The sequence below is a fragment of the Electrophorus electricus genome, chromosome 6, assembly GCF_041902795.1.
Source record: "Electrophorus electricus isolate QZ-2024a chromosome 6, ASM4190279v1, whole genome shotgun sequence".
NCBI classification, from domain to species: Eukaryota; Metazoa; Chordata; class Actinopteri; order Gymnotiformes; family Gymnotidae; genus Electrophorus; species Electrophorus electricus.
The window spans coordinates 26,890,687-26,912,833 of record NC_137502.1 but is presented as its reverse complement, the minus strand read 5'-3'; the positions used below and the strand labels follow the sequence as shown (position 1 = coordinate 26,912,833).

General features: G+C 51.4%; 1 protein-coding gene across 3 annotated transcripts in view; it reads left to right on the top strand.

The window, feature by feature from the left end:
- Nucleotides 1-22,147, top strand: part of LOC113584288 (transcription initiation factor TFIID subunit 4) — a 46,505-nt gene that overhangs the window by 8,817 nt on the left and 15,541 nt on the right. For 2 of the 3 annotated variants that reach the window (XM_081716199.1, XM_035525753.2), the window contains 11 exons: nucleotides 139-282; nucleotides 537-659; nucleotides 1,133-1,222; nucleotides 1,796-1,960; nucleotides 3,259-3,334; nucleotides 3,715-3,829; nucleotides 5,410-5,579; nucleotides 7,333-7,463; nucleotides 8,540-8,665; nucleotides 9,869-9,925; nucleotides 19,843-19,965. In XM_081716199.1, coding sequence (XP_081572325.1) covers nucleotides 139-282; nucleotides 537-659; nucleotides 1,133-1,222; nucleotides 1,796-1,960; nucleotides 3,259-3,334; nucleotides 3,715-3,829; nucleotides 5,410-5,579; nucleotides 7,333-7,463; nucleotides 8,540-8,665; nucleotides 9,869-9,925; nucleotides 19,843-19,965 — 1,320 coding nt within the window. Of the gene's footprint in view, nucleotides 1-138; nucleotides 283-536; nucleotides 660-1,132; nucleotides 1,223-1,795; nucleotides 1,961-3,258; nucleotides 3,335-3,714; nucleotides 3,830-5,409; nucleotides 5,580-7,332; nucleotides 7,464-8,539; nucleotides 8,666-9,868; nucleotides 9,926-19,842; nucleotides 19,966-20,642; nucleotides 20,782-22,147 lie in introns of all 3 variants that reach the window. The other variant, XR_014124231.1, reaches the window with a different exon arrangement.

Here is a 22,147-nt window from a genome sequence, read left to right as displayed (position 1 = left end):
GATGCACAGTCATTTATTATACATTTTCTCTTTGTTTGGTAAAAACAACATGACGTGCGTTGGGACAGTCGAGTGTTTATGTGGTGCTTCAGGCCCGGGACTCTTGTTCATCACTGTGTGTTTCTCTCTCTCCTCCAGAGGGCGCCGTTGGCAGCGGCTGTAGCGGTGACGGCTCCCCAGCAGGTCCCTGCCACCCTGGGCCCCCAGGGGCCACATGGTCAGCCCACGCTGGCCCCTCCCAGCACGGCTGGCCCTGCACCTGGAGCGCCTGTCGTCTCCCAGGTCTGTGTGCCCTCCAGGTTCAAGCCCCCAACACACACACACACACACACACACACACACGTACATGCTCACAGCTGCCACAAGGTTGTATCTTTTATGCACATTTTATATGCACAGCTGGAAACTGTCCCAGACACACCACATTCACACAGTGGCCTACATGCAGCTGGACAGTAGCTTGACAGTTTTCTCTCTCTCTCTCTCTCTCTCTCTCTCACACACACACACTCATGGCTCTTCTCCCTCTTCCACAGGAAATGCAAGAAAATGTGAAAAAGTGCAAGAATTTCCTGGCAACGCTGATTAAATTGGCATCCCATAATTCCCCTTCCCCCGAGACGTCTCGGAACGTGAAGGCACTAGTGCAGGACCTGCTGGTGAGTCCTGACGTCCCCACACACATCAGGGGCTGGAGCGTCTCACGTCCTGACGCATTAGGGGTGTTCCTGACTTTTGGTCAGGAACGTCGAATGTGGAAATCCACCCAAAGTTCTGATCTGGTCATTCTCACCAACCTGTAGGGGCCAGCACCATCTTTCAGTATGGCTCTGGATGAAATGTTATTGGATTTAAACGTAAAGTGACATTGTTAATTGATATGTGTGTGCTTTATTACGTATTTCCAGGTATTTACATTTACAGCAGTTAGCTGAGACTTATCCAAAGCGACTTACAATTATGACTGAGTACATCTTGAGCAATTGAGGGTCTTGCTCAGGGGCCCAACAGTAGAAGCGTGGCACTGGGGGTGGGGCTTGAACCAGCAACCTTCTGATTACAAGTCAAGGACCTTAACCACTGAGCTATCTGTGAAATAGAAGTTTGTTTCTGTGGATTCTTTGTTTGTCAGGATGCCAAAATTGAACCGGAGGAGTTCACCAACCGTCTGCAGTCGGAGCTGAAGTCTTCACCGCAACCATACCTGGTCCCTTTTCTGAAGGTATATATATAAAATCAGCAGATCTGACCGCTGTCACCAGAGGGATCTTTCCCATCTAGTAAAGATAACATATAAATAGAACTGTTGCTTAGGTGGTCAGAGTAATTTCTGTAACACCATGTACCTGCTGTTCCTGGCAACGAGATCCAGTGTATCAGCTGTAGCTCCGTCTACTGGGCTAAATTGTCACAGATGATGGTTTAAACGGTAGAGTGAGAAAATGCCGTAGAGGGTGACGGTAGACCTGCAGCCAGCATTCCAGACAGTGGTTCACCAATCGGTGACGTGGCTTAAAAAAAAAGCAGCGATTTTTAATTTCTCTCTCTCTCTCTCTCTCTCTCTCTGGTGACATCCTGTATCATTGATCATTAATTAATTCTGTCACTTCTCATTAATGATTTGTGTGTGTCTGTGTGTGTCTGTGTGTGTGTCTGTGTGTGTGTATGTATGTATGTGTGTGTATGTGTGTGTATGTGTGTGTGTGTGTGTGTGTGTGTGTGTGTGTGTGTGTGTGTGTGTGTGTGTGTGTGTGTGTGTGTGTGTGTGTGTGTGTGTGTGTGTGTGTGTGTGTAGAAAAGTCTGCCAGCTTTGCGTCTCTCGCTGTTAAACAGTCAGCAGTCCCTCGTTCAGCCTCCTCAGGCGGCTAAAACCAGCGTCTCCCCAGCCGGTGCAGTTGCTGGGACTGTCACTCCGGGCAACGCCACCCGGCAACCCAACAGCACCCCTGTGTTGCCACAGGTAGGTGTCTCACCCTCTTTCTCGCTCTCTCGCTCGCTCTTTCTCTCTATCTCTCTTTTTCCCTGTTGTAGTGTCAAGGTCAGTTCAGTGTCATGTGGTCATCATATGAAGTCACAAATCTGTCGTGACCCCTTCTCCTCCTCTGGTTCAGGTCGTGACCCACACCTGCCCGCCCCTGGCGATTTCACCCCCATGCCCCAGATCACAAACCTCTGGGGCGGAGACTCATCCAGATGTCGGGGTGTTTGTGTGGGGTGGGGGGGGGGTAAAACTGTCGCTTAAGGAGTCAGGGGTAGTTGGGGACAGGGGTAGTTCAGTAGCTGTCCGGGGGTGGAGATGTGATTTGTGCCATGTCCTCGCTCACTCACTCACACCCATCCTACCTCGCTGGACCTCCACAGTTCGGGTGGATACATGCACATTTCTCCGCTGCAGAATCCCTGCTCTGCGGAGCACCTCCACCCCCAGAGGGGCATGTCCGCCCCCCCGCACCCCCACAGAACTGAGCCCAAGGGTTCACTGGTTAGTGCCAGCGTGCAGGCGACTGAAACAAGGCAGAGAAATATGCAACAGCACACAGAACGGGTCGCAGAACGGGTCGCAGAACGGGTCAAGACGGATGAGGGGCCTGCAGCCACACTGCCGGCCCTGCACAGGGTCCGCCGTGTTTATTAGAGCACTCTGTCTCTCTCTCCCCCTCTCTCTCTCTCTGTCTCTCTCTCTCTCTCTTCCCCCCCCCTCTCTCTCTCTGTCTCTCTCTCTCTCTCTTCCCCCCCTCTCTCTCTCTCTCTCTCTCCATCTCCCTTCCCCCCTCTCTTTCCTCTCTCTCTCTCTCTCTCTCTCTCTCTCTCTCCATCTCCCCCCCCCGCTCTCTTCCACCCCCCTCTCTTTCTCTCTCTCTCTCTCTCTCTCTCTCTCTCTCTCTCTCCATCTCCCTTCCCCCCCTCTCTTTCCTCTCTCTCTCTCCCCCCCCCCTCTCTCTTTTCCCCTCTCTCTCTACCCGGTGTTCATTTTTTCCAGTCTGTCTCTGCCTTTTTTTTTTTTGTTAATCCAAAATTTACCATTTTATTTAAAATATAGTAGAAATCTGAGATTAATTTAAAACAGACATTTCGTGTGTGTGTGTGTGTGTGTGTTTGTGTGTGTGTGTGTGTGTGTTGTCTTGGCCGTTTGTTCATAATGGTTCGATATCTTATATGTTTATATGTTTGTTTTTCCGTTATTTGATGCCGAAGTAGCTCAAGGTCCAATGTCTGTTTTGATATTAAACTTCTCTCCCTCTCCCCCCCCCCCCATAGGGCATTAAGAGGGCAGGGGCAGTGGCAGGGCAGGTCCGTATGCCAGTGGTCATCACCCAGACGGTGCGGGCAGCAGGTAAGGCCCCTCCTCTGCATGCTGTTGACTGGCCACGCCCCTCAGCGCGGCCTCCGCTCCCTCTGCGGTTGTCCAGAGTGAGGAACGTGCCTGTTAGTCACCTGCGTACAGGAGGTCCAGGAATACACTCGGAATAAACTTGGGGAACTTGGGAATAAACCTGTGATGTGTGGTAGGGCTGACGGAATGTGTTCTACGTGAAAAAGGGGGAAAGTGAGAGTGAGATGGACAAAGGAATAGATGATGAAAAGTGTGGGCTTAGTTGATGTCTGGGCTTAGTTAAAAACAGGCAGAGGTAGAATCTGTCTTGCTGTCCAGTTCCCCCAGACATGCATGGGGCTGTGTTGGGCTGTGCACTGTAACCTGCTTGCTGTGCACAGGTGCTGTAGGGAAGGCTCCCACCATCCAGACGGGCAGGAGTCCCACTGCCATCGGTGTTCAGCTCTCAGGGACCCAGAAGAACAAACTCAATGACCCTGGGGGAGGCTCCTTCAGGTGTGTGTGGGAGTGTGTGTGTGGGGGGGGGTGGGGGGTTGTGGGCACAGATGAGAAATGGGAGGGGTTTGTTTGTGTGTGCTGGTGTATGGGAGGCAGGCTGTAATAACCAGAGCGAGCACCAGGGGGCAGCATGTCCCTGAGCTGGTGTGTATGACTGTGGGCGACTCTTTCGGGGAACAGGAGCTCAGCTGTGCTCCTGTCGTCCTGTCTCTGTCTCCAAGTCTCTACCTCTCTGCCCCTCTCTCCAGTCCTGCCTCCTTTCTCAGCTCGATGTCTCTGTATCTCAGGGTTCAGTCTCCTTTGCAACTGTTAGTGTACATGTTCCTGTAAAATGAGGGCCGCATGTGTCAACGTACGCCACATTACCGTGCAAGACAGTCAGACCCGCCCCTGACCCCCCAGCAAACATGCTAAACACAGCATGGGCCACACCTGTAGGTGCTGTGTGTGTGTGTGTGTGTGTGCGTGCGTGTGTGTGCGTGCGTGTGTGTGTGTGCGTGCGTGCGTGTGCGCGTGCGCACGCGTCCTTGGTACTAGCTCCTGCGTATTCGGGCTGCTTTATCATTACTGCAACAATTAAAATAGCAGTAATTGCATACAGTCTGTTTGTGTGTGTTGTGATTGGCTGGGCCCCATTGTGTGCAGTAATGTCACTGTCTCCTCCCCCTGAGGGGGGCGGTATCTGATTGATAAACCAATACCTCTGTGGCGTGATGCTAATTAAGCTGTCAGAGCTGCGTTGTACAGGCAGCCTCGTTTTTTATTCTCCATCACCCCTACCCGCATATTTTTGATTTTTCCTCTCTGGAAGCTTCCATGACCTGCATGAGCCAGGTCGTGCCTTGTCCCTGTCTGTCTGTAAAATTCCAAACCCGGTGCATCCTGGGGCATCTTCACCGTGGGTGCTGGAAATTGGAAACGAAGCAAAACTAAGGTCGTGTTCGGCACTGATGGGTTCTGTACGGAGGAGCTAGGGCTCTGGAGCGCCACAGTAGGGTGGGGTGGGGCGGGGCGCGCACTTTGGGCCTTGGCCCACGCACGGGCGACAAGGCTGGGTATGAAGGCCGGCAAATTGGTGGGGGGGGGGTTGTCTTCGTCAAACCCAGAGCTGGGGAATGCAAAATTGGAGTAGAGAACACTGAACTTTGACCTGTGTGACCCAACCCCCAACCTGCGACAGCATTCCGAGCCGCCCAGGGCTTTCCGCCTTCCCTCTCTAATTAGGACACTGTTGCCAGGGAAACAGAGAATGAAAGTTCTCTATTGGGCACAAGGGATGTCAATCAAGCTTGAAATGACCCTGTAGTATGAGTGTATAGTTCTTCTATTTATATATGTACAGTTCTTCTGTTTACTTTCTAATGAAGATTTCTGTCCCTCCATGATGAAGTACAGCAAGTACAGTATATACATACACACACACACTCTAAACGACTGAAAATGTGAAAGAATGAAAGCTCCCATGTAAAGGGCACAGAGGCCTCTGGGTTCTGCTTGGTCTGCCGGGCGGTGTTGGTGCGTGTGTGTGTGAGGTGGCGGGTGCTCGGGTGTGATCGGTGCTGTGTTGTGCTGTGCAGGGATGACGATGACATCAACGATGTGGCGTCCATGGCTGGCGTGAATCTGAACGAGGAGAGCGCGCGCATACTGGCCACTAACTCAGAGCTGGTCGGAACGCAGATCCGGTCCTGTAAGGACGAAGCCTTCCTGCCCACAGGACTACTGCACCGCCGCGTCCTGGAGATGGGTAACACACACACACACACACACACACACACAAAAACACGTACTGGAGATATTCACACACAAATGCGCGCACGTACACACATATACTGCATACACGCGTCTGGAAGTTCAGTTCAGTTCAGCCCTGACACTTCTGGGCCTGTGCTGGTGCCTCTCTTCTCCCTGGTGGCAGAGCACGCCACACCCCCTCTCTTTGTGTTTGCCTCTCGCTGGGGTGTTTTTGTTTTGGTTTTTCTTTTGTCTTTTCATGTCCATTTAGAGTTCAAGGCCTTATAAATTATGTAATCACGCAGTGTGATGTCACTTGCGTGAGTGTCTCTGTGTGTCAGAGAGCGTGGGTGTGCGTGTGGTATTACTAGTGTGTGGACTTGCCGTTTGAACGCTCCTTGCTCCTTTTTCTGTCACGTCCTGAAGAAAACATGCTGGAGAACAGAACCCGCTGACTTTGAGCGCGGAACACCGTGGGCTGCGGGTCCGGGATCTCTGAGGCTGTGGTTCCTCTGCTGTGGGCTTTGTGGGTTCATCCCTGTTTCACCTCCTTTAAACTTCACCGACGAGCTGTCCCGCACCCCGTGCCGACTGGAGTGAGAGGTGGGGCACGCACGGTTTAGAGCTTGATGCGTCTTTCCCCGGTTTAGATCTCACTGCTGGCAGGCCGAGGTTTGCAGTGCGCCCCCCTGCTGGGCTGAGCACAGAGGCCTTGGGTGGCTGCAGACTGCTAGCCCTGCTCACCCAGAGGGCGGTGGATATATACACTCGCCCACTTGCTCTCACACATATGGGGGGGGGGATTTTTGATGCATGTGCTTCTACGAGCTGCTCTCATACCTCACGTACGTGATCTACTGGCCCTTGTGTGGGATGGAAGGCCTGTGATCTCAGAGACACGCGTGTCTCCTGTGGTGGCGTCTGTGTCTGTGCAGATATCAACAGACAAAATGTTGAGTTCCGTGCTGTTCAGAGATTTCAGTACACGCCGTTACAGACGTCTGCTGTGTTCGGATGCCGGTGCGTGTGCTGTGTTCAGACGTTGGTGTATGTGCCATATTCAGATTAGAAATGTGTGTCAGAACAAGGGTGATTGGCCTCGTTTTCTTACCGTGTGTGTGTGTGTGTGTGTGTGTGTGTGTGTGTGTGTGTGTGTGTGTGTGTGTGTGTGTGTGTGTGTGTGTGTGTGTGGTTTTCAGGGGGGTGCGGGGGCACTGCGGTAAATGCTGCTGTTTGATGAACGTTTGGGTTTTATACGTCTTTTCCGTGGGCCTTGCGTTTTGCCGCTCATTATCTCCCTGCGATCTTCAACGTTTCCGCTGCTCTGCTCGGGAGGTGCGCGGTGGACGCGCGGAGCCGCCGATTTAAATAATTGCAGCGATTTACTTAAAAGAACATTGGAGGGGAAATTGTTAAAATTATGTTAATTTTGGAATGAAAGAAAAGGCTGGAACAGCAGGCAGTCTGAGCGCAGGGTCTGACGCCAGGGAGCCTAATTACCCTCTCCAACGGTCACCCAAACCAGGGCCTTTCGTTCTGTTTATCGTTCTGTTTTTCTTTGCTTTTCATTGTTTTTCTTTTTTTCCTGTCTTCTCTCACATAGCTTCACTCCTATGTGGGTTAATGAGCTTGCTCCACAGTTCCTCTAAGGACACGCGGACCACGCCTTTTTCTCACGTGGGCGGAGGAGTCGTCCATGTACGAGCGCCAGTCAGGAACGCCCTTGGACGTGGTCGGGGGTTGACGTCTGCTCCTCTGTCTTCCAGCCAGGAAGTTTGGGGTGACGGAGGTGCCTCTGGAGACGGTGAACTACATCTCCCACGCCACGCAGGCGCGTCTGCGGACCGTGCTAGAGAAGGTCTCCTCCATCGCTCAGCACCGCATGGACTCCGGCAAGGTGGGGCTGGACAGAGACGACGCTCCCGACGCTGGCATCAGTCTAGCGGGACGCCGCCCTTGTGCCACGATGGCGGGAGCGTCCTTTAAAGATCCTTGCAAACTCTCAAAACATTTGTACTTTTTTGGGTTTCGGGGTTGTGCCGTGTTTGTGTGCTGGGTGTTTCTCTATGTTTGGTCGGCGGGACGGTTTCGTTGTTATGAACAAATGACTTCGAAGGGTTTTCGATTTTCAGAAGTTTCAGTGCGAGTGTCTCGGAAGCGTGCTTGCTGGGTAACCGACTCTTGGGTAAAAACGCACCGGAGCAGCTCTGTCTGAGACGCCGCGCGCAAGAAGGTCGATAAACACGCGTGCAGGAGGGGAGGTTGGGTCCTTCAGTCGTGCCGTCTGTGGGCCCCCCCCCCCCCACACACACTGTGCCCTTCAAAGGCTCCGAACGCAGAACGGAGCCCCCGCCCGAACGGTGCGGCACAGCGGGGAGGGGGGAGGAGCCACGGTGGAAAAGGCTTTCAGAAGTTTGTTGGCGTGCAGGCCGCGCACCGGGACCTGCACGACCGCCTTCCTGTCGCTCAGCGGTTGTCTCTCGTCTTTTTTGTTGTTCTCGCGTCGTCTGGAGTCAGTTTGCGTGCGGAGGTTTGGGAGGGAGCGCTGTGAAGCCACTACTAACGTGGGGTGAGGGAGCAAGGGAGGGGGATCCCAGAAGTCGTTCGACTCCGTGCCGCTCTGATCCCCCGCCTGAAAATCTGGAAAGAGTGAGGTAATGGGAGAGAAGAATCGAGGGCACGTTTCTGACATAAACACGTTTAATTATGGTGTTAACAGTTTGTTTGCCCACAAACTTAGTTTCCACCTGAGCGCTATGAGCTCTGGGACGCACTTTAGATGTCTTCCATAGTGAGTCATCAACAGAAAACCGCGCAGGAAAGACGCGTGTCCTTAGCAAACCTAAACTTTTAGTTTCAGTGTAGTAAACATTTGAACTCGACTGTTGGTTTGTGCACATTGTTCACTCTTTTACCGTTATTCCTCCTATCTCTCTCCATATTCTCTTCCCCTCTCCCTCTCCCTCTCTCCAGGATGAGGACTGGTGTGAACAGACCTCAGATGTTCGCTCCCAGCTGAAGTTCTTTGAGCAGCTCGAACGGTTGGAGAAGCAACGGAAGGACGAACAGGAGAGAGAGATTCTCCTCAGAGCGGCCAAAGTAACGACCCCCACCCGTCCTGTTACACACACCCCCCCCCGCCCCATCACCACCCACCCGTCACCGTGGTGGAGAGGCTCATCAGACTGCGGGCTGCCCGCTGCTTTACCGTCCTGTCCTCTTCTGTTAAAACTCCCCAGTGCTGCTCGTATGAGGCGCGTCTGACCTGACCAGATAAAGCCGGCCGCTCTCTGACGGCTTGCTCGTTGCTCCGCCTCCTCGCCGCCAGAACCCACCGTGACACACAGAAGACCCGCTGCCGTTTTGCTCTCTCGGTTCCGGATATGACGTGCAAATGACACGTGGTGCCGCTCTGTGTGGCTGACTGAGTCCAAATACGGAAATAGCACACGCGCTTCATTTATGTCCTTGCTGGCTTCACTCATTAGCCTCACCTCAGTTTGACCCCTTAAATTTGACCTTGCTAAAATAAAACCCTCCTCATATAACTGGAGTCCTGGGAGAGCGGAGACGAGGTGGAGCAGGGGTCCAGTCACTCCACCCACACACTGAGCACCACCCAGACTGCCTGATGGGCTTAAAACCGTACACACACTCACTCGCTCTTACTCTCTCTCGCGCTCTCTCTCTCTCTCAGCCTTTAACAATTGGCATCTAAATATGTTATGCGTCTGAAGATCAGTAAATCGGGCAACGCCCGGGGTGTGTTGGCGTGTTTAGTTGCATGCGTGGGGTGGGACAGGTGTGGGCCGTGGGCCTGATGGGCCACTATGTTTGTTTCTGAGGGAACAGACTGGACTGCCTGAGGTAGAGAGAAACCGACACGCACGTCTTACTCTTCATACGACACGGCACGTTCAGGAGAGAGACCGACACACGTCTTAACTCTTCATGTGCTGCATGTTCAGGAGAGTGCGTGCGTGGAGTGTCATTTAGGACTGTCTCGTTCCCTCGGGCACACACACTGCGTTGATTCTTTAATATGGTGTTTTGAAGCAGCTCGGTGTAGTGGAGGGCCGGGCCGGTCCAGTCCAGACGGGGACGCCTGTGTTCCTGCAGTCTCACGATCGCCAATCCAGACCCTCTCTGTCCTTGACACCTCGTCTTTGGCCCCATTCAGATCTATTTTAGAATACACCTCTATCACAGCTGTTAACCCCCCCCCCCCCCCCTCTCTCTCTCTCTCTCTCTCTCTCTCTCTCTCTCTCTCTCTCTCTCTCTCTCTCTCTCTCTCTCTCTCAGAGTCGCTCAAGGCTGGAGGACCCTGAGCAGGCGCGCTTGAAGCAGAAGGCTAAGGAGGTAAGCGCCAGACTCCTCATTACCCGTGACATTTCAAGGCTTCTCCAGGTTAATATTTCATGCAGTGCTACATATGTAACGCCATTTAAAGTCTGACTCGGGAGAAAAGAAAGAAAAGGAAGGACGTTGAGGCATTATTTTTGAACTGACTGGTGATCATGGGTTTGTCCCCCCTCTACCTGCGCTGGCTGAAGTTTTGTTGAGCCAGGCTTGAAAATTGCAGGGTCTTTTTTTATAAAGACTTTAATCAGGCGATTGAACAGGGCAGCTCAGGTCTACACTCTCCTGCTCGCTCGCTCTCTCTCTCTCTCTCTCTCTCTCTCTCTCTCTCTCTCTCTCTCTCTCTCTCTCTCTCTCTCTCTCTCTCTCTCCCTCTCCCACCCTCTCCTCCACGTGCACTAGATAATTTGACCATATAATTTGCATCACAAAGAGTCTCCCCCGGTCTTTCAGGCTGGCAATTATACGTCCAGGAGAGGGACGCTGTCAGAGGAGCGACTCGGCGTGCGACTCAGATCTGCTTACATACGGGGTTTCCCTCCTTTGCTGTTGTTTTTGCACGGCTAATTAAAAAAGTTCTGCTGCTCCCAGTGGATCAGATGTTCAGTGGAATTGCATGCTTACTTTTCTCGCTTTCTGGAAGTGTATACGCGTGCGCACACACAAACAGAATATTCTGTCATATCTCTCTTGTTTTATGTGGTGTATTGTTGTGTTGTTTTTGACAAAACAGATGCATAAAGAGTTTCAGGGAGAGATTCAACAATGCATCGATTCATGTTGATATGTCTGTCAATATTTATTGATCAAGCGTCGGTCAATATATCAGTCAGTTCATGGTATGTTCATTTTAGAGGAGGCCACACCAGCAGTTTCATTCATGCAGGACTTATGTTCAGTGCAGTAAGGTCTGTAGTCTGTGTCATATGTGGTAGGTGAGGGGTACCCAGGGGAGCGGCCTGTATAGTGGTGTTAAATTCAACTGGACGTTGAATTTCCGTGCCGTTGTGATATAGGTCCTTCCCCTTTCCTGAGCCCCCTTATGCAAATGAGGTGGTTTGTAATAGGCTGTGCAACGGTAGTGTTCTCTAAACGGATCGCATCCTCATTAAGTAACACGCTGCTCCCCTGCATGCATGACACACGTGTGCTTGTACAGATCAGACTCGTACGCATGCTCATCTACACACACCTCCCATACCAGTTTTCTCTGTGTGGTTACGTATCTCAGCACTCTCTGAGGTGTGCTTGTCTTCCCTTGTTGCAAATGCACTAAATTTCTGTCTGAATTTTAAAAAGGTCTTTTGCTGAAATTGCACTTTTATTCAATGTTCTGAGCTTCCAGAAATGGCGATTGTTCTCTTTTTGTCTTGTTGTGCCTGTCTCTCTCTCGCGCTCTCTCTCTCTGAGTGTAACCTTGATGGACCAGAGGGGTCCAGAGTCGCTGTCTGCGTCTCAGTCGAGCCTGTCGTCGTTGGCGTCACACGTCTCGTGGGGGTCTGATGTGCAGTGCCATGCGGGGTGGGACTTTCACTGGGGAACTTTCCATGTCTTCCCCAAATTACAAAAGGCAGTTCGGTACTTACATGGAACTTTGACTTGGCGGTTCTGTTATTGAAGGAGAGCGTTTGGTGCCGTAGAGGGGGGACACAGGTGGACGGACGTAGGGGTGGAGTTGCAGAGGGACACTGTAGAGGGGGGGATGCGTCCACTCTGTGCCCGTGGTGGTGTGGGATATCTGGGGCAGTGTAGGTAGTGAGGCTGGGTGTTTGGGCATGACCCAGGGATCAGTGGCGCATGTTCTACCAGCTCCCCTCATGCCCTTCACCAGGTTACACTGCTCTATCCTCTCTCTCTCGTGCTCTCTCTCTCTCGCTCTCTCTCTCTCTCTCTACAATGGCAAGGACCAGTGGTCAGTGTGACTATTTTTAAAATGCACATAGTGAAAATCAATGGCCAAAAAACGTGTGTGTGTGTGTGTGTGTGTGTGTGTGTGTGTGTTGGCGAGAGAGACCACTGACTGGGTGGGAGCCTTGCTCCTACATCCTATCATCAGAACTCCTTACCAGATAAGTGCGAGGGCAGTTTTTAATGGTGGTTGGTAGTGGGGCAAAAGAGTGAGTGGAGAGAGAGAGAGAGAGAGAGAACCCAAACGTGCAGGAGCAGGCGGGAGGTGCGGCGTGTGCCCTGGCAGATGCATCACCGTGTCAGGGCGCACAGACTCTCTGGGGCCACAGATCCATCATGCCTGGCCCGGGCTGCAGGCTGCAGGGCAGGGCAGAGCAGAGCCAGCCTCTGTCCTGTCCACCTGGGTCCCCCCGCAAGCCCCCACAACCCCAGCTGCTGCCGCGGCACTGCGGACAGACTCGTCCTGCTGCAGCTGAAGCCATTCTCGCATCATCTTCACGGGCACGGCCAGCCCAGGGCTGACTGAGCGTCTCCCATGCGGTTTCCAGCTCTGCATGCGTGTGCTCTTCCGAAAGGCAGAGGACTGAGGTCCGGTCCAGACTTTGACTCTAGAGTTTGACCATGGCAGCGGGGGGCGCTAACGTCATCTAGCACACTAACTAATGCCAACGCTCTTCAGTTACACCAACAGCCAATGTGTCTAATGACATCTTGGCTGTGGGACTGTTGTTACATCTGTCTGTCTGTTTTGTGTTTAACAATGCTCATGCTTTGGAGGTTAGTAAAGGGAGGCGTGGCCTGAAGCAGCTTGTAAAATGCGTGTAGCTTTCATTCAGTATTAAAGGGGTGAGACTTTTATGTGGGACTTTTATGTTGAAAGGAAATTAAGCAATCAGGCTTCTTCATAAAACGAAACAAACAAACAACAAAAAGCAGCAACCCAAAAGCATGTTTAACAGTGACATTGTGAAACGTGTATTAAATGGATTTCTCAGTGCAGCCCTGGTCACCTGACACCACATTATTAGCATCTCCCAGTGCTGCAGCTGGTAAGACGATGGAGTGGCTTCAGATGAGCGGGACACCACCTGGACAGGTGGAACCCCAGTCCCCCACAGGGGTGGCAGTGTGGTCAACCGCCACACTCTACCTTTCCTGCAGCTTGGCTAACTGGTGAAGGGCTTCATGTCCTGTCAGGTCACTTATTTTCACGGTTGGTTTATAAAGCAATGTTATTAAAGGGGAGGTCAGTCGTCAATGCTCATTAAAGGGAGATTTTGGTTTAGGTTTAGGGTTAAGGTTAGGGTCAAGGGTTAGGGTTGGGGTCAAGGGTTAGGGTTAGTTTAGGTTCAGATCTTATCTTAACTCTGTGAAGTTTAAGATCACAGTGACCACAGTCTGTCTCCTTCTATGTTTCTGTCTCTCTGTCTTTCTAGCTTCCCCTTCCCCCGTTGCTTGCTCATGCTCTCTCTCTCCTTCTCCCCCCCCTCTCCTTCTCTCTCTCTCTCCCTCTCTCTCTCCTTCTCCCCCCCTCTCCTTCTCCCCCCCTCTCCTTCTCTCTCTCTCCTTCTCTCTCTCTCTCTCTCTCTCTCTCTCTCCTTCTCTCTCTCTCCCTCTCTCTCTCTCCCTCTCTCTCTCTCTCCCTCCCTCTCCTTCTCTCTCTCTCCCTCCCTCTCCTTCTCTCTCTCTCTCTCTCTCTCTCCCTCTCCTTCTCTCTCTCTCTCTCTCTCTCTCTCCTCTCTCTCTCTCTCTCTCTCTCTCTCTCTCTCTCTCTCTCTCTCTCTCTCTCTCCCTCTCTGTCCTTGTAGCGATGCTCTACTTTTTTGCTCTGAGTGGTGACACTGAGAGCTGTCCAATGGGAATCTCTCAACTTCGTTTTGTTAGAATAATTTTCCTCAAATATTTTTCTACCTCGGGCATATCTCTCTCTCTCTCTCTCTCTCTCTCTCTCTCTCTCTCTCTCTCTGCTCATCTTTGTGTGCTCCCAATGACATGAAGATACGCACACGTGCAGTCAGACCAGATGCTGTAGGAGTTTGTGGCCTGAATGAGTTCTGAGCTCCCGGTTTTCCTTTAGGAAAATATGAGCCATCATTCTGGCGCCTGCGTAATGGGGCCTGTTTGTTTATCCTGAGCCACGTCCAGCGCTCCACGCTTTCATTTAGGGAGGGATGAAGGTTCGTCTTTCTCCAGATTGTTAAACGGCGTATCGGGGTTCCTGAACGGTTCTCGTGGGGCGCTTGCTTCAGTTTCGTTCAGTCATGGGGGGGGGTCCGCGACTCGAACTTCGGCCGGGGCAGGTCCTCTGGCTGGGCTTCTCACCACGTTCTCCGGGCCTGCAGCCAATAATCAGCCTTGTTCTGTTTCCTGGCCCTGCCCACACCATACCACATGGTCACACACATTTCCTCCTTATTCTCTTCCCATTAAATTCATTATATGTTACATCAAAGCCAGAAATGCTCTTGTTAATTAAAACATCATATTGGTTCGGCCCGGCACAAGCCAAACCGAATGTTTGGGGTGGGGGGGGGGGGTTGTTAACTCGGCTGCTTTGTTGTCAGAAGATTCTTCCTTGCGTGTCCCCCAGTCATGTCATGAATGACAGAGAAAATGAAAAGAAAGAGAAAGGAACTGAGCGCTTAAAATACCTTTGGTGCTCCTGCGTGTTTGTGAATATTACAGAGTATCGTAATGAGAGGCACGACAACAAAAAGGGAGATTTCTGCCTGCAAGCCAGATGGCATGTAGTCTCTGCAGCAAAAGGCCCGTGTGTGTGTGTGTGTGTGTGTGTGTGTGTGTGTGTGTGTGTGTGTGTGTGTGTGTGTGTGTGTGTGTGTGTGTGTGTGTGTGTGTGTGTGTGTGCGCGCCTTTAGGAAGGCCTCTTTCTTTGTGTTACACAGCACTCCTTGGGATGCTGGCATCAGGGGATTTGGGGGTGTGCAGTTCTGCTGGGGGGAGTGAGAGAGGAGATTATATGGGGTGGGCGAGTTTCAGTTGTGCTCCGGAGAAAGGGCCCGTCTGGAGGTGGCAGGAACCCCTTGCCGTGCCCTCACTTGACCCCGTGCCCTCGTCCTTGGCCCTCGCACTCCAGCGGAGCACGGTACGCGTGCCCAACCCCTCCCGGGTCGTTTCCGGGACAGAGAGAGAGAGGGGGATGGGCGCGAGAGCCAGACGGGCCCGTGTGCTTCCATTAGAGTGTCATGTTGGCTAATTAGAGAACTGCAGTATGATTCACCTTGTTAATTAGAGGGACTTGCAGATCAGCCTCAGGGCTCAGAGAGGAGAGGAAGAGGGGAGGAGAGGGGAAGAGAAGAGAGAAAGGAGAAGAAAGGACGTGGAGAGGATGAGGGGAGGAAGAGGAGAGATGAGGGAGAGGAGAAGAAAGGGGAGGGGAGCCCTCTCTCACTTCCCTACAGTAACATCCTCTGAAGATTCTCTCGTCTACCTTTTCCCACCTGGTTTTTGGTTTGACAATGAATAAATCATCTATACTGCTATCTTAATGAGCAAGCCCCACCCACCCACCTCTTCCCCCCCCCCCCCTCACACACACATATATACACACACACACACACACACACACACACACACACACACACTCCTGATCAGTAGCAGGTGAGCATCAGTATGCAGAGGGAGGCTGCCTGCCCAGGTGCGACAGAGGCAGCGTGGAGCAGAAGCAGAAGACGGGGGGGGATTTTACCCTTAGCTAAGCGTTCCAGTCCTGGGTGGGCACGCCCTGCCGTTGGGGGCGTGTGCTAGGCAGATCATGGCTGGCTGGAGGCGGAGTTTCAAAGGCGTCGGACTGAACGGCGGCCGTGCTCTCTGGCAACAGCGCGGCGCTCGCAGAGATAATGACAGCGGGGCAGGGAACACGCATGCCGTTCTCGCCGAGCGGCGCTCCAAATCGGCCTCGCTGAGATGATGGAGATGAGGGTGGGGTGGGAGAAGGAGACAGACTGCATTTTTGTGGGGGGGGCAGGGGTCTTGTAAAGGTGTGCAGACTATGACCAGGTCTACAGGGGCGGTCTATATTCTTTGTGCGCTCAAATGGGGGCGGTCTGTATTCTTTACTGCATGGCGCAGGCTGACACACACACACACACACACACACACACACACAGGCAGGTCTGACCATAACTGCTTACAGAGCTCTACATCCCCCACCCCCCACCCCCAAGATGCTCTTTCGGGGTCTTTCATCATGGCGTAGAGAATGGGAGAGGGTGTGTTCACGATGGATAAGGGCGGTAATGTGCTTGTTTTCCACCTTGAGAGTCGCCACTTGTGAAACACGGAGCACTGCTTTCCCGTGGCCCAGCGCCGATGTGGACGCTCACAGCTCGCTAGTGTCGAATCACGACGACAAAACGACGCCGAGGTGCGCCTGTACTGCTGACGGTCACACGGCACGTGGGCTGTAACGCGCACGCGAGCCGTAACCAGTGCCGTTATTGTCTGTGTACGGTGTGCAGTTCAGTCATCCACGAGCCCCGTAACACCGGTACCGCTGCACACGTGACGCACGTTTACGTCGCCATGTCACTCAGACCAGTTTTCTGTGAGGTGACGGAGGTGCCAGAAATGCCACTGTGGTCTTACCCTTTGAAAATTAGATTAACGCCAAGACTGACGTGTGCTTCCAAAGGGCATGTGGGGAAGATATGAAGGGTGTTTCATTTTTTTTCCCCTCCCATTCCTTTTCCAAAAGCCACATTATTAAAACAACGTATTGATCAAACATGTTGGGTTTTTCTGTGTACAGAATGAAACTAAAGGTTATCTTGTTTGTACAAGACGCTTGTGGAAAGTTGAGCACGAAGCATAGTTTATTAAGAAAGGTGGACGACTTCGTTGGGAAACTGCACGTTTGGACCTGTGAAGGGAGACGTACCACAGAACTGCAGAGATGCCACAGCTTATCTCCTGTGACATGTGCTTGTGTTGTGTTTGTCTGGCTGAGGAGAAGCCAGCCGCGTTGCCGAGGTTTTATTCTTTAAGTAATGATCTTTCCGTGACCAGCACAGATGCGACTCTGATGTGCATAGTTTTGAGTCAGGTAACTACGAGCACGTGACTGCAGGTCACGCGTTTGCCTTCGAACACCACCGTGTCCTGACGCAGCCTGTAGGAACAGGACGGGGTCTTTTATTCAGGAAGAAGAGAAAGCAGGACAGATGTTACAGGGTTCAACATCTGATGTACTGGTAATTAAAATTCAGGTGATCTGTCCAAGACTGTGGCTGGAAACACTCTGGTTGCTGTGTGTTCCAAACAAATGACTGACTAGATTTAATTATGGCCACAGCATTTAGAGAACTGATGTGTAATGGGCGTGTTTTCAACAATAAAGGGCTGTGTTTTGGGAGTGTGTGAGGGCATGTCCCTGTAATGTGTCTCTGAGCGTGTATGGATACCGCCCACGCAGCGGTACGAGCCGACGACGTCGGTCATTCGTCTCGGATCGGCGTGGCGCTCGCCTGGCTGGCATCACAGATGGCACTACGAGGTCTGCATTTATCAAGTGGGCATAAATGTCTCCCCCCAACCACACCCCCAGGTCTAGTACCAACTGGCAGGCGGGAAGACGGAGGCCAGCACTCCGGAGGGGGTGCGGGGACAGTGGGTGGAGACGACCGGTCTATGGGCGGGTTTAATGGAGTTGCTGCTGCTGCTGCTGGCACACTTGGGATTGAGCACTGTAGAGCAGCCAGGGTGTACTAGTTAGATCTTACTGTAGGATAAAGTGTGTGTGGGTCTGTGTTGGTCGATTTTGGGTGGGGGGACCACACACGACTGTGTGTGGTTATGGGTTGGGGACGGACAGACCGTGTGTGTGGTTGTGGGGTGGGGAGACTGTGTGTCTGCTTTAATGCTCTTCTCCATTCCAGAATGTGAGACTTGGCTAAGCACTCTGGGTAATGAACAGAGTGCGCCCTGGCTTGTCTCTGTTGAGGACACCACATGGTTTCAGTAACGGGGTTGTGTCGGCTCTAAGGCCGTGCAGCATGCCTGGCAGGTCTCGCTTCGCCATGCGGTGGCGTTCCACAGCTTTATTGAGGATGTTCACACTGCTGGGTAGTTGTATGTATTCACATGACTTTTTCACATGGTTTTTTATCTTGTGTGTGATGTAACGATTCCCGGGTCGGTTCGGACCGGACCATATTCTCTGGGTCACGGTTCAGTTGTCATCACAGTTCAGACTGGAAATAAATTAACCAGTTTTAAACTTCCAGTATGGTTTTTGTTTTTCATTACATGCAAGATATGCAAAGAATGTACCAGCCTCCTTGGCAGAATGATTAGCAAATAAAATATTTTTTTCCCCTCTTTTAGTACAGTTGCTAAATTTGTGCGTGTGTGTGTGCACTTTATACGGGTTGTGTCTGGAGAGTGGGGTTTTCCTGTGCTTCTGCCATGAAGCATGCTGTTGGAACAGCCATCTCCGATTCTCGTATTCTGTTGCCAAGGCAACGACCTGTGCTTTATCCCAGGTCTCAGCAAAGTTTTGGCATTGTTTGTTCACACTCTTCTTGTTGATGTCTTCATAGTTGAGCTGCCATACTGGACATATTTCCAGATGCATAAACTACTTCTGCATGACACCTTTTGCTTTGCCAAAAAAAAAAAAAAAAAAAGCTTTTATAAAAACGTGTTGTTTTTTTTTAATCAACAATGCAATTTCTTTCTTTTTATTGAACAGCAAACCTGAAAAGCTGCCACACTGAGATTTGACCAGGACAGGCGGCTGATGTTTCAAAATGGCTAGATGGTTGGATTCCTGCTAAAATGCAGGATTATGGGACATTTACTGTGTGGATCATACAGTATGATGGAGTGTAATTTCCATAGATGGGTAGTTATTTAGCATCGAATGGTTTTGGGATTTGTGGTTTGCAGTGGGGTTACTGTGTGGGGATTTGAAGGATGGGTTAGTTGTGTGGGATTATTGTGGGGGATTTGTAGGACAGGTTAGTTGTGTGAGATTAGTAGGACAGGTTAGTTGTGTGGGATAAATTAGTTTGTCTGCTGTTTTTGATGTCAGTAAATTTGATTTATTCTTGGTATTTTTTGCAGTGTTAAATGTCAAATGGCAACAGCCCAAAGACAATGCTGTGCCACTGGCTCTGTGAACACACTACGCACACACGTGCGCACACGGAAAACCAAAAGCACCCTTTAATGAATGCTTTCTCAGTTCCTTTTTGTTTTCAAACACACATCGTCATCATAGTGGCATATGCTTAAACACCTCTCAGAGTAACACTAGTTACACACACACACACACACACACACTCCCCTCTCTCCTATGAATAAACATAAGAACATATCAGTTGTAGTCTCTCTGCTCCAGTGGGCACCTTGCTTTTCAGTCTTACAGTGGAACAGCTGTGCACTTGTGTGCATGAGTGTGTGCTTTTATGAATGTGTGTGAAAGAGACTGATGGTGCGTGTGCGCGTGTGCATATACTGAGCCATGTTCCAAACCGTGTCTGTGGGTTCTCCATAAGGGTCAGTCATGTTCACAGCCCTGCAGGCACCAGTGACATTACCGCAGGCTACCCTACTGTCTCTGACAGTACAGCCAGGCAGCAATCTCTCTCACACACACAGGGCTTGGATGAATCGATGGCGATATGGGTGGATAATGTGGTCTTATGTGGGCTAGGTTGATGATGGCTGCTTGACTGTGTTGGGGGAGGACAGAAGGATGTGTGGTGGATGGACATAAGGGTGTAGAACCAAGCTTTCGGCAGTGATGTCTCGCTGACTGGCATCTGTCAGCGCACCCTCACGGTCCTGTGCTCGTTATTTGGAAGCTTGGCAGGTTTCCACGGCCGTTCAAACAAGCTCTTAAGCTGCTGATCTTTCAGAAAACCAACCAAAAAGATATTGGCAGGGGGGGGGGTTGGTTAAAAGCGGCGGTGTTCCTGTATCCAGTCGTATCCTCAGCTGCTCCCCGGATCTCTCGGAAGTCTTACTATGTGTTTGTGTCTCTGCAGATGCAGCAGCAGGAACTGGCCCAGATGAGGCAGCGAGACGCCAACCTGACGGCGCTGGCCGCCATTGGCCCCCGCAAGAAACGCAAGCTGGACTCACCCGGCGCCACGGCGACTGGCCCCGAGGTTAGACACACCTTTTCTGTGGCTTTCCGGGTTCGTGGAGCTTAAAACCTGCAGGTAACTGCATGGAGAATCCGAGTAGAAGGTAACAGGTATGTTTTAGGGTATGTTTGTGCAGCAGCTAGGTCTTCATGTGATTGGTCCAATGTCACTGATTTGTAGTAATGGTCATCGAGGGTCTGATCTAGGAAAGTCTGATCGTTTGAAACGCTGTAATATCAATCTGAGGGTAATGTGGAATACAGTTTGTAATCATTTTGACAGAGAGAACTTTTAACTAGAAGTCCAAGTCCACGATAAATAATAGGTGTGTTCGGGGCGTGCTCTGGACGGACTGCATGAAGAGCAGCTGTGTTTTTCCTTGCAGTCTACAGTCAACCTACAACTTTGCAAAGGTGTCACATATTACGGCTGTTATGAAATTCAAGTGATTTAACTTTCCTAGAGTGTGTGTGTTTGTTTTAATGACATGTCTGTTTGCAATGCCTGTTGTTGCTATGGCAGCATTGAAAAAGAAAAAGATCTGATCTACTCAGAAATCTACAATTCTTTGAGGTTGAAAGATTCAAATTCAAGTAGTCTGACTGATGGCTCTGACTATATATGGCCAGGTTTTGAATGCCTGGTTGTTGGTTGTTCTGGTGCATCGTGTGTGACGTGTAGTGGTCTGTTCCTGAAAGGGAAGAACAGACTAAGAGAACATGGTGTGCTAACAGAGGGGAAGCTTCACCTCTTCGCCTGCCGGACCAGAATCCTTCACTCTGCTCTCAGAGTGACCGACCCTCAGTGGAGGATGGGTGAACTCTCTACAGCAGCCGTGTAAACACACACGTGTGCGCACACACACCCCAACACCTAAACACATACACTCACACCTTAAAAAAAACCCAAAAAAAACTTTGTTTGTTTATAGCTAGTTTGGATGGGTGGATGGATGGAAAAAGAAAACTAACTTCACTTAATTTTCACCGTCTTTCACTGGATTGTAGCACAGTGTGTGTGTCTCCAGTGCAAAGCCAATGTGACTTTTTTTTTTTTTCCAAGGGGGTCTTGGTGGGGCCCCAGGCAGGTGGAAGGGCCCCTGGACTTGAGGCCCCATTGCCAACTCACTTAGGGACCCCACAGAGATTTCATCTGTGTAGAAACACAGCCGCAGGCTGAAACACAGACGGCATTACTATACACTCTCCTGCGCTCGCTCGCTCTCTCTCTCTCTCTCTCTCTCTCTCTCTCTTTCTCTCCCTCTCTCTCTCTCTCTCTCCCTCCCCCCCCCTTCTCTCAGTTTTGTTTAATCCAAGACAAAAGGTTCCTCAGAGCCAAGCCTCGACCTGAGATCAGGAGAGGGATAAGTTATGATACTGGAGAGTGTGTGTGTGGGGGAGACGGAGGGTGAGCTGCCGATGGAAAGTGGTCTACCCACAGACACCCCCTGCAGACCACCCTCGTGTTTGTGTGTGTGTGTGTGTGTGTGTGTGTGTGTGTGTGTGTGTGTGTTGTCGGGGTAGCTCTGGGTATTTTTCTCCCCTCCCCCACCCCCGGTGTTGGTGTGTGGTGCCCAAGGGGCTGTAAGTGATAGCCAGAGTCTCTCTCTCTCTCTCTCTCTCTCTCTCTCTCCCCTCATCCACAGTCATCTGAGAACAGGAACAAAGAAGCCTTACAGAGCTCTGGGACTGGATTGGGAGAGCGGGAGAGAGAATGAAGTAGAACAGGAGATATGGAGGCACAGAGGGTGAAGAGACGGAGGTCCTTGCTTGGGGTCAGAGAAACAACAGACAGGGGCTTACACACACACACACGGAGGCTTTTGAAGTGCTGTACAAAGGCACTGGTTTTTGGAGGAGGAAAACCAGGAAGAAAGGAAAAGTTAGCCATTGGCCATTTTACCTTTCTGCTCTGTAGAAAGTGACAGCGTGATGGTGGTGTCGTCTTGGTAACGGCGAACAGTGTTGCCACACCGAGCTACTCAAAACTGCTCAGAAGCAGTACTCGAATCGCGCCGAGTCCCTGCTCTGGTTCCAGTGCAAACGAAACAGCCAGTACCGACGGTACGTGCATGGCGAACAAGTTTACTGACGCCAGGGGTGAACAGACCACCAGCAAGGCTTATCCAGACAGTCGGGGGTGGGAGACCGCCTCAGTTAACCCAGCCCGAGAGGAGGCGGGGGGGTGGGGGACCCAGCTACTC